General features: G+C 40.0%; 1 protein-coding gene across 1 annotated transcript in view; it reads right to left on the bottom strand.

Annotated features, from left to right (window-relative positions):
* The window catches only part of LOC118331921 (transcription factor COE1-A-like), a gene marked incomplete at its 3' end in the record, with an annotated part of 15,655 nt that extends 9,353 nt beyond the window's left edge, over positions 1 to 6,302 (bottom strand). The window contains 4 exon segments of the mRNA XM_035667019.1: positions 2,598 to 2,653; positions 3,737 to 3,800; positions 4,599 to 4,755; positions 5,533 to 6,302. Of these exon segments, the coding sequence (XP_035522912.1) occupies positions 2,598 to 2,653; positions 3,737 to 3,800; positions 4,599 to 4,755; positions 5,533 to 5,663 (408 nt within the window).
* Positions 6,303 to 12,568: the final 6,266 nt, after the last annotated feature.

The following is a 12,568-nucleotide window of genomic DNA, read 5'->3' as shown; positions in this document are numbered from 1 at the left end:
TGATTATGGAAACTGTTACCTATTTTGAAATACAAATACAACATGAATTAAATGAAATGCAAAAGTTGTGAAATGATGCTTACACTATATGATTCGTACTTGGAGGTGGCGTTTTGCAGAGTTGAACTCTAATTAGTCAGTCTGGCCATGTTCACAGGGAAATATTGTAGTTTTTACTATTACTAGTTTTATTTATGTGACAGCTGTAGGTACATAAATTAACTATTATACCATATAATGCCAAATAACATACTCATTTAATAAAATGATTGAGTGCAGCCGTTAATGCAATGGATTATAAATATACTGATATCAAAATCATCAAAATGTGATTTGTTTTATTTATTTATTCAGTAAATTATACATTATAATATACATATACACCCCTTCCTGCTGCTTTAGAGGCTGTCCTGGACGACCTCAGCAGGCATTTGGCTGACCTGCATCTTTGTCTTCGGCCTTGTCTTATGATTTGTGTTAATCTCAGTTTAATAAATCACTCTTGTTTTAGGCAAATTTCTTGTGTGGACTCCCTGCTTGTCACATTCCCTGAGCTAGCTTGTGACTAGCTAATGAGTAGAAACATTTCACAATGGAGTCTGAGTAAGAATCTGTTTATATCGAATTAAAAGAAGAAAAATGTGTGAAATGAAATATTTGGCGTCTCTACAGTCATTTAACAGCAGCAGTATTTTGTCCACCATTATAAGTCACCTTTAACCCCTTTAAAAACGCAGTTAGCTGCTTTTTTAATGGAGCGTATTGAAACCTTCTATATGTCTTTTTTTTTTTAAACTCTCATATTTACAATTTATAGGCCTAATTGTCTGAAATGGACCCCTCATCAGAGAGGAGATGAGTGCAGGCAGTGCTCATTATGTTGGCAGTTTATTTTAAACTCACTGCATAAAAAAATATCTCCTAAAGTTGTTTCTCCCTCAGTTGCTCCTGCAGATGACTCCCTCTGCCTGAATGGAAGCGAGGAGCAGTGAATGAAACAGTTTGTTCATGTGCTCCTGCAGAGACTTAAAAACCCCTCAGAGGCAGCCGACTCATCGCAGGTGAGACGTCCCGAACGCACCGTGGCTGTTTCTCTTTCTGTTTAAGAATTTAAAACATGTCGAAATCAAACGCCCCCTCACTGAGTGTCCTCAGACTCTCAGACTCCCTCCTACTCCTCCTCCTCCCCCTCCTCCCCGTCTACGTCTACAGCACTGCGTCACTGATGTGGGCTGTGCAAGACACACACACACAACCATTTGCTGTGTCCTACACTTCCCCCTCCCTGTGTAGTCACGTTTTATTGACATCCTTCCTCCCCTTCCTCGCATTGAATCCCCGCTGCTCTTCCTGCAGAACCGCCGTCTCCTCACATCTGTCCTTCCTCCTCCTCTCTGTCTGTCTGTCTCCCACCTCCTCTCACACACACTCTGGGTGGCATCTAACTGACCCCTAAATAGGCTAAAAAACACAAGAAAAATTATGCTCTGATTAGATTTTTGTAAAAAGATGCACACTAAAAACACTAAAAGCATTGCCTCTAGCCATTAGCTTGCCTACTGCTTTGTGAACACACTCTCACACACGCACACACACTCATACACAAACACACACACTAGATACAAGCACACACACACAGTTGTACAAGGCCAGATGTATTGGAGTGCTCTGTCCTGCTGCAGCTGAGTCTTAAAATAGACTCCTCCTACACATTCTGTCGCCCATCGGCATCAACGCATCACTTCCTGTCTCTGCGAGCTCTGCTGCTGCTGCCAGATACACACACACACACACACATACACACACACACCCAGTACGTGATGCAGCGTGGCAGCAGCAGCAATGTGAGACTCTATCAGAGCCTGGAGTCACATTAGCAAGTATTCAGTGCATAGCATGGCTTCTTGGCTCCTCATAACATGCCACACACACACACACACACACACACACACACACATACACACACCAGATAGAAAACTCTGTCTTTCTTGTGCAAAAACATAATAATCGGTCTTCATTCTAACTGTTTACCTGAGCAACATTGAGCACAAACACTAAAAGTGTCTGTCTGTCTTCTATCTGTTATTCAGTCTGCTTCTCTCTCTTCTTGCTACTGCTCTCTCTCTCATAAAGGTACATATAAACAAAAACACAAACATTACAGTAACAGAAAAATTGGATCTGATCAGAAAATGCTTGCTACTCGGCAGACCAAATCCCAGAGGTGCTGTTATATCTTTCCACTTCCTACTGTGAGCAGCAGAATTACGCCCCTGTTCCTCAACACCCGCTCGCTGCCTCCTCGCTCTAATCACAGTGAGAGAAGCGCAGGCAAGAACGCCTGGAGCCATGCTGTGTGTGTGTGTGTGTGTGTGTGGGTGGGTGGGGGCACATAGTGGAAACACCCACCCACAGAATCACACGCACTCACACATATAGCGTTTTTCTGTGTGCAAGTACATGCAGATAGAGGAGGGCGGCGGAGTACAGGCAGATCAGTGGAGCAGCTCATTGTCAGAGAGGTAACAAGAGAGGTGACAGACCTCTGTGAGACTGTGTGTGTGTGTGTGTGTGTGTTTGTTGAAATGTGTGTTTACCTGTTTAGTCATGGAGTCTATGAGTCGAACATAAAAGTCCTGCTCTGTTCTGATGCCTGTTGGGATGCAGAATAAACAAGAAAATCATGAACTTTACATAGATTAAACAGAACAACATATACAAAAACTGCATTAGAAAATATGTCAAATTAAGTAAACATAAAAATTAGCTAATTGATTACTTGTGCCTTAAACTACAGGAAATTTAAGGAAAGGAAATTACAACAAATTTTAGATAAAGATTAAAAACATATTTCTGATATTTTACAGAGTTTTTATTCTTGTGAATTCTTGTTAATATTTGTTTCTCTTTAGGCCTCAAATACAAGAGGGAATAATCATTCTCTGGTTGACACATGCAACCTGACATACCTTCATTTTAAGGGGTCACAAGCCAAAAAGGTCAGGAACCCCTGGTGTAGGTTGTTTGTGTGTTTGTGTGTGTGTGTGGTAAAGATCATCAGTTTACATTATGAAAATAAATGTTTCTCCAAGGGGTTTTTGCCTAGCCTTACACTTTCAATCGTGATTCCAACACCCATTAGACGCCAATTAATGGTTCACACTGATGTTAAATGTCTATACCTTACAGTCAATATCACTGATGAATGCATATGTCCACATTTTCACATGAAAATTATATTAAAATCAATAATCACAGCTATTACGCCCACATATCTCATCTCCCAGCTGTAGACTGAGCTGATAGGACTGAATACCACAATCCACAGCCACTACAACAACATTCAACCAGCAGACTGCAGCTCAAACTGTCAAACAGCCCACTTCAGACTGGACAAACTAATTTAGGGACAGTGACAGCAATGAAGCCATAAATCTGGTAAAAATCACCCACAACAGCTGTTCTGAAATAGTGACATTTATCCAGAAATCGGTCAAATTACACAACTGTGAAACTCTACACTGCAGTTTCTGTGACATAAACACACAGCCTGTTGGCCCTCTTCACATTTCTCCACATTAAATCTAAAATAATATCAGCTGCTTCCCTGTGTGCATATTCTTATTATTACAGGAGACAACAGGCAATCAAGCTGATCTGGTCAAATGTATTGTGAATAAGTGCTTGACTTTGTGTGTGTCTGTAAATGTGTGTGTGTGTCAGGCTCCTCACTCACCGTTACTGTAAAGAAGCTGCAGCCGGTAATGAATCCCGTTATTGGTCTTCTCTCCGCTCGTCTCCTTAACACACACAACAAAACACTGAGCTGTTTATTGAAAAAAATAAATAATTTAAAGTGCACATGCAGGTCTACAGAGTTTATATCCAAGTTATTGAATTCGCCACACCGGTCATGCATTAAAAAACGTGTGATTTATGCTCACGGCGGACACATTAAAGCAGGGCAGCCCTGTAATTTCTCCGTGTGTAATCATGGTGTTATTGTGGCTTTTTAATTCCTCTGTAATTACTGGTTATGTTTGGGGGGCGAATAAATCCAACACTAAATTCTCCCACTAACATTTCAACTAATTTAAACGGTGTCATAATTGATGAGGAGACCGGGTGCCCCGCCGCTGTTTATATAGAACAAGTGGTTGTGTTGAATACAGCAGTAAATTAAAACAATTTAAACGTCCAAAGTGGTTTTCTTATTTGTCAAATGCACACATGGATCGAAGGAAGCTTTTGAATTACAGTGTGTGTGTATATACTGTGTTTCATCAATGTACATTTTTATCCAAAATATGATGTATAATAATAATAATAACAATAATAATATTATTCTTAATAATAATAAGATATATTAATAATAAGATATATTAATAATAAGATATATTAATAATAATAATAATTCATCAAAAACATAGCAAATATTTAATAGATTAGTTTCTGTAAATGTTTAAAATGTGACATTAAACATTGCATTAGACGCCACAATGGAATAATCAGGCCTTTAAAAAAAATCTAAATGGTAAATGATCTTTCAGCATTTAAAATCTAGAAATAATCACACAGCTATGACTTTCTGCACCCACCTTCTCCTTCTCGATGAAGTCCACGAAGTTGGTCCTCTCGATCTCCACCGGCTGACCCTGCCGGTCGTACAGAGCCAGGACGAAGTGGAAGAAGTTGGACTTGCGCAGGTTGGAGGGCGGCTGCTTCTCAAAGTGAGCCCGGGCCAGACCCACTCCACTGCGGACACACAGGCGAGGGATGAGTCGGTGTTAGAAAGGTGTGGAAAGTTTGACTTCATAAAGGTAATTAAAAAGAAATGTGAGAATCTATGAGGAGCAAGAGTAAATCCAGTCTGTGCATATGTGTATTACTTGATTTAACATAATTTGCTTATGAAAACAAAATCCCAAACCCATGATTTTCTAAAACAAATATAAGCTAATCAAATTTGTTTTTGTTGGAGGCTGTTCTCGATGATCTGTGACAGGAGGCCATCATTTATTCACCTTTACATCTCTGACTTTGTCAAGAGGCAAGTGGAGAATTTTGTTCCCCTTTAGTACAACCAGTTTAGAAAAAAAGAAAAGCTGGACAGAATTTTTTTCCTCATTTTAAATACCATGCATAGGCCTGATTTATTTATCTGTCCCTTTGGCTTCATGCTCATTAAACCCCAGCCAACTATGGACAGAAGGGGCATGTTGCATGTGCGTAAAAATCTCTAGCACAAACACATGCTGCCATTAAATGTTTGATACGTTGTCTTAAAATCATACAGGGTATTCACTGTGTTTTGGAATTTGTGATATCTTGCATCTGAATCTAAATTATCCTAGCAGTTAGATTAACAGTTAAATCCAAATGTCTTCCTCCGGACAGCAGCTCCGTCTGCTTCTCCCCATCAGCACAGACTCGTGTCCTGCACAGGCTGCATGGTCCTGAAAAAAAAACACGCTGTTTCCGTTTAAATGAATGAGGGTGGCAGCGTGTCTCCTCCACCCGAGCAGAGCTCACCTTTGGGCGGCCGTGTTGGCGTCCAGCACGCCGCCCCCCTGCATCCAGCTCCGGACAGTGTTCATGCCTCCCAGCGGCTCCTCCTTCAGGCTGCTGCCGCTTCTCTGGATGCTCTCTTGGATTCCAAACATTAACAGACCTCCGTATATCAGTGCCTGTCCTTCTGTTTCTCAGTCTTTCCCCCTGCCTGAGCTGTGCACTTGTTCTCCTGTAGATCCTTCACTGTGATTCAAGAAGAGCAACGTGGGTGCGCTCTTTGCTGCGGCTGCTGCGTGCGCTTCGCAAAAGATCAAGCAGGGTTTTTTTTGGTTTATTCCTCTAATTCTAGTCCCGATGAGTGTGTGCTAAAACCAATCATACCGGAATAGTAGGATCCAAAATGTACAAACACTTTAAAAAAAAAAAAAGCGGATTTAAATTGCCAGCAGGACGCGCAGGATGTGGACTGAGCCGGTGTGAAAAGGTGTTCAAAAGTCACTCCTGGCGCGCCTGGAGATCCACAGTTCAAGCTGTCAGACAGAAAAGAGAGATCAGCTATCACTCAGATCAGATGTCATCATCATCCGACACTTCTTTCTTCCTCTTTTCGCTCTTTGCTTTCTCTCGTTCTCCCTCACCACAGTGATCCGGGACGTGTCGTGGGGTCTGCGGCGTCCAGAGCAGCGCTTGCTTCCTGCGGATGACTCCCGAGCTCTCGGCCACTCCGCTCCTCTCTGAGGAAAACGCTTTGTGACTCTTCCCAAAGGATCTGAGAACCAAACACGGGCTTCTCCCGCCCCGGGGGGAAGAGAGAGGGAGCTAGGATGGGAAGGGAAAGAGGGGAGGGGACCGGAGGAGATGAGGGGAGGGAACAGGACGAAGAGGAGAGGAGACGCCCCCAAACAAAGGCGAGAGCGGAGTCAGGTCCGCGCCATGCAGCGTCCGCGGAGCTCCTCTGTCCCTCTATCCTCCCCCCTGCACGGCCTGGCCCGGGTATCCTCTCTGTCCTTGCTTGGTAAAAAGGGACTTTGCAAAGTCGTCTCTTCTCTGTAAATGTGGAAATTAATTCTTGAAAATCGACCGGAAAAGTTTTTTTTCTGCCCATGCAGAGCAGAGTCGGCTGCAGACTGGCGCTCATGATGCTGGAGTAAACTGCTCAGTGGCACTTCAGCAGCACAAACGCGACTCAATTACCTCAAACATATACTTTTTTTATTCATGGAACTATAAAATGAGGAAAGAAAAAAGACTTTTGAATTGTGAAGCCTTTGATTGGAACTGTAACACAAAGCATGGTAATATTATTTCTAATATTCACAATACGGAGTTTTCTAACATCAAGACATTTCTTCTTCCATTCTTCTTCTTTCAAATATAACAAAAATAATTGTTGTATTGCCCTTTAAAGCCTGAAATTTAAAGAAGTGAAAAACAGAGGGTATCTTTGTGCATCAAACAGTCCATTAGACTCATTTTAGATTTGGCCAATTTGATATAAAACCTCAGTCTGTACATTTTGGATCGAAGTTTTATTTAGACCAACTGGTTAGGCTCAATTATAAAAGCCATATTTCATCGTCAAAACATATCCCTGCTCCCCATTGTCCTCCGTAGGCCTGCTTATTGCAGGCTAGCGCCGCAAGACTCGCAAACAAAAGTGACAATAACAATAATTAGCTCAAAATAACAATGAACATAATTGAGGATAATTGCTACCAGATTCCCCTGCTTTGTCTCTCCCTCTAGCACCATCTGTTATTTGAAACAATTTATCACGCCGCCGAGAGGGAATCCAAACCGAAATACAAATATTAATAGATAATTCTCGTGAACTCTTTTAATAAAATAAAACTACAGCGTATTGATCTGTCGAGGTGCAAAAGGTCAACAACTTTTGTATTATTCAGATGGCTGTGGGAATGATTGGCAGGGTGAACTAGCGGAGTTCCAGGGTTTAATTCCCAAAGGTTATTGAAAAACGCTCTTGACCTTGATTATGGAGAATAAGAGTCTTTTATGCTCCAGTTTGCTGCATATAGAGGGATGGAGAGAGAGAGAGAGAGATAGGATTTAAGCGGGTTCACAGCTGGGGGAGTTAATGTATGTGAATGGAAGAGAGGTTCAAGAGGCTCTGGTGTCTTTATCGATCGGGCCACGTGTGTATCAGTTTATTCAAAATATGGAGGAGGATATTTATGTCCGCATGTCAGCTCATATTAAATGATGTGTCAAAATTAATCCTTAAAATTTAAAAAAAAGTGACAATGCGGTTAATTCTCTTGCAAAAATAAAAAGGCTACCATTTTAGAATTAGTCAAATTATACTATCCGCTTACCTATTTCCGGAGGGATATTAACGAAGTATGGATCCCTGAAAGATTTGTTGAAGTCCGATTGTTGTCTGATTTTGAACACTAAAGATGTATCCTGAAGATCCTGAAGGATTTTTACATCAGAAGAGGCTGTACCAGTTATAACATTTACAAATATCATTAGTATAAAAAGGTTAAAGTTGAATTGAGCTTCATAAATATCCTTTAATCTGCATGAATATTAAATAGTAGATTACAAATGTGAAATTACGAAATAATATAGAAATAAAAACAATGAGAAAGTGAAGCATAATTAGGAAGCACAATAATATAGAAAGGCTCCAACAGAGCAGGAACATGGCAGATTGAAAGAAAAAACAACCCACAATATATAAAATAAAACCAGTAGAAACTCATTGTTGTGCACAGTGAGTGCCCACAGCACTGTGACAGAAATAGTCCCCGTGTGTGTGTGTGTGTGTGTATCCAGCGTTTGTCTCCTAGATCAGTTCCCACTCAGTCTAGAAATAGCACAACAGCGCCATCATGTGTCTGACCCGCCCAACTACACCAGCACCACCAGACCAAACCCCAATACATGAACAATGGAACAATGAAACAATCAGTCTAAATAAAACCAAGATACATGTATGGTGGCATTCATATTTATTTTCATGTATTTCTGTCAAGATAAAACAAGTGGACGATAAGTTCTCCCCCCTATAAATATGATATAAAAGGTGGCTAAATATTATTTGAATGCATCCAACTTCATAAAATGATTTCATATTTAGAATTTACTTGTTCTAAATTGTTCTGATCTACAATCTTCAATGAGCTATATATGTCATCTGTGTCATACTGTATTAAATTAAAGTCTAAATTTAAATAGTAGGCTTAATAATAATAATAATAATAATAATAATAATAATAATACTGATTATCACTTATGCCTACAAAAGAAGTGCTACCCTACTGCACTATTACAGTACATGTACAACCAATTACATAGTATATTGTAAATCCAAGCATTTAAAAATAAAATAAAGGCTGAGTCCAGAGTGGATGGTTCATTTTATTTCTGACATTCAATTTTTGTAAAATAACCAAGGCAATGCCAGGCATAAAGTCCAAAACCAACCTCGGAGCATTTTAACAGAATACAGCTGGCATTCAGAGTCAGGTTTTACAGAGGTTCTAAATGTGTCTGTGTGTGGAAAAACTAATCAGACTAAATAAAAACTAAACAAAACAAACTGTAGGGAGTTTCAGTCAGAGCAGTCCTGAACGTAATCAACTAAAAAAAACATGTTAGAGGCAATCGTATGAGACAACAGTGCTGTTACTTTCCAAACTGCTCATTAAAAATGAATCCAGATGATAAACATGTGGTCAGAGTGCCCCATGGCAGCTATTGATTCCATTACTACATTTCCTTACATTTTCAGTGTTATAGAAATGATTTTGCAAAGTATTGTGATAAACGGAGTCTGAGAAACGTGGATTTCAGATCAGAAATTGACTTCAGCAATACGTATTCATATTCCTCCATCACAGAGGAAATGTACTTCAATAGTAGTATTTAACTGTTTCAGAGTAAATATTGAGACACTAAGGGCACATTGGTTTGTTTATAGAGTTGTTTTACCAGCAAGTCAATGAAGATGAGTAGTGCATGTACTGATGGCAAATATACTGTTTTACAATCTTAACACACACAGAAGCCCCTGACAGCACAGGCGGCTGCTATGTAAAATTGACATGGCCAATGTGAGGAGCAGCGACGGTTCATGCACTTGTTTGACACAATAGCTCACCAACGACTAACCTAAACAGTCGGATGCTTTGTACGCGAAGTCAATCCCAGAGCTGTAACCTCAGAGATGCACTGAAATGCAAATAAAGCATTTCAAGATTGAAAAGCTTAAAATACGTAACGTCCATAAGCTTTCTATAGTTACTAGATGAAAGGGGTTATATAGTCAAATACTAAATATAGAGTTTAGATTGCCGTAAAACATTTGATGCAAAACTGTCCCAGACAGCATGAATAAATATGTCACAGTTCAAAGCCTGGAGAGTGACTGCAACAACTGCAATTTCTCCAACATGGAGCATAAATGGAGCAAATACATCTGGAATCAACAGCTGGCAGGCTTCTCTGCCACTTATTTATCATTTAATACAACAATGCTAATTCACATACAGTTGCCAATGACAGCTATCACCTTGCAGGTGATCTCTCAGGTCAATTGCTCCACAATGAAAACCGTAACACACGTAATACACAATGAGTGTGTATGAAGCTGTTAATTAAAATGGTTGTCACCGTTTCAAGTGCTTTGTTTGAAACCAAAGTCTAAGGAATGGAGCTGATAATATTATGATAAGTCTTCAAGAATACAGAAAGTCCTTATGTTCACCTTTCAGAGGAACATGTGCAAAATACATCAAACTGGACATTTCCATTTCTTAAAAAAAAAACAAAAAAAAAAAACACAAAATTGTTAAAGAGCGTTGGCCAGGTTTGATCCTACATTGATTATGTATTCATTCTCAGCCCTGCAGCCAACGCTTTCCAATGTCAACAATAAAGTCATTCATAGTAATAAGACCTTTAGTAATAGTGGTAGTAAGTAATACTTTTGAGGGTTAACTAGTGCATCTCCTGTCCGTCAGCGCCATGCTGATCCCACTCCTAACAGTAGAGGGCACTGGAGTGATCACACTAGCTCGAGGGCGCGTCATACAGACTGGAGAAGCAGTAACACTGGCTGGTCTCACAGATCTTGGTTTCCCGAAAGCTTCCCAGTCATAAGTTTGTCTTTGTTCACAGGCATGTAAATTAACAAAAACATTGAACCACTAGGAAGCTTTGGAGAAATCAAGCCCTGATCTTATTTATATATCAACACTCCTCTGATTTAATATAGATGCCATACAGAGCAACATTTATATACATTACACCCAAACAGATTGGGCTGTTTCCTCGTACACAAACACATCAGAGGGTATTTGGTTGCTGACAGCCACAGAACGGCTTTGGAGCGTTGCTAGTATAAATGACATTAGTGCAAATGCAACACAATCAAGAAAAAAAAAAGAAATTTAAAATAAAACAACAACATTTGTAGCAAAGTTGGAGCACACTGGGGACAAACAAATAAATGCTATGGTAACAGTGGCAGCGTGCAAGCTCTACATAGAAGCGTGCATCAGGACTCGGGCATTGTCACGTCTTTCAATTAAACCTTCAGACTTTTCAACACACTTCTTCACCGTGCCCAAGCACGGGAGCAGACAGTGTGTGCGCACTAGCGTGTGGGAAAAAAAATAAAAATAACGTGGCTCAATTTGCTGGTTGTAACGTTTCATTAAGTGAAGCGACTGAGCAACAGGAGGATAACGATGGTCTTACAAAACAATGGGTGCTTTGATGTGACTGGTTGATTAGTAGCTGGATGGAGCCAGGTGATTGGCTCCTGTCATGAAAGAGTCAACAAGTGCTGACTCAATGGCAAACTCAGGAGTTGGGATGGACTGGTTCAATGCGTTTGTGAATCAGCTGAACTCGGGATGATGAGCGCAGATGAGCTATGTGAATGGAGTAAAGCAAACGACGACAAATTTGGGCTCCGTACCGGCTAAAGGTTAAAATACAAACTGTGGCCTCTGTTGCAGCTTATCTACCTTCTTCCTCTTTCTCCTCCTCTTCTTGCTTTCAGTCCATCTGCACTGTGTGCTGTCCAATGAAGTAGTAATGTAAAAATGATCTTAAAAATAACCTCTTTTTAACAGTAATACAAAAGTTTGGCGATGAGGAGTAGAACTGTTTTTGCTGGGACCAGCCAAACAAGTTTGATTCAAATGCTGAAGCAGTATAATAGAGAAAACTTGACCCATGAAATGAATTAGTTCTTCCATGTGAACACTTAACTAGACCACACCATGTATCCTCTGCTTAGCACCAGGCTTCAGGTCATGTGATGGCCTCAAGAAGCAACATTCAGTCTCTGTTAATGCTTTGTGTATTCACCAATACACCTAACTACTGTCATCCAACAGCAAAAACCAAAAACCGATGATTTTTAAAAACCGATGTTTGTGGCCTTCATTAAACGATAAGACTGTCAGTTATCGCTAGTCTATCAAGGCTCTCTAAACCTCAGACCCATTCCTCCATGCATCATGGCACATACAGGACAACAGAGAAAACCCAAATACTGTGAAATGTACAGGAATGAGAGTGACGTCGCAGAAAACAAAAGGCAGGATGGGAGCAGCCATCACATGAAATGTCTGGGACTGAAATGAAAAGGAAAATAGAAATGTCACTATATGTCTAATATCAATATAAAACCCCAGGAAACAGCAAAAATTAGTGATGTAGTACTTCAGTTTCATTCAGGATTTCACATTTCATGGACATAATGTTTAACTACCAATTATTTGTGAGATGAGATTACTGCTTTCCCATTTTTGTACTTAGTTTCTACTTAATTTCCCCCACAAATAAAAAAACGAAAACAAATGCATGGAAACTCAGTTAGATGAATGGTTCCAAGACAACTGCCTAACAAAATTGCATTTTAATGTTGAGTGATGAATATCTGCCTTTCTCTAAAAATGAAAATGGAGGGATTTGAGTTAGAGTTGAATTTCTGAAATGATTGGATAGCCAGTAGAATATATTGGCAGATGAAATATTTAGATTGTGTGTTTATATTAGAGTTGTTCCGATTCCG

This window comes from Morone saxatilis, unplaced genomic scaffold (assembly GCF_004916995.1).
Source record: "Morone saxatilis isolate NCDOM2014 unplaced genomic scaffold, NCSU_SB_2.0 Contig20, whole genome shotgun sequence".
In the NCBI taxonomy this organism is placed as follows: domain Eukaryota; kingdom Metazoa; phylum Chordata; class Actinopteri; family Moronidae; genus Morone; species Morone saxatilis.
This window is presented reverse-complemented; position numbering and strand designations above follow the sequence as displayed.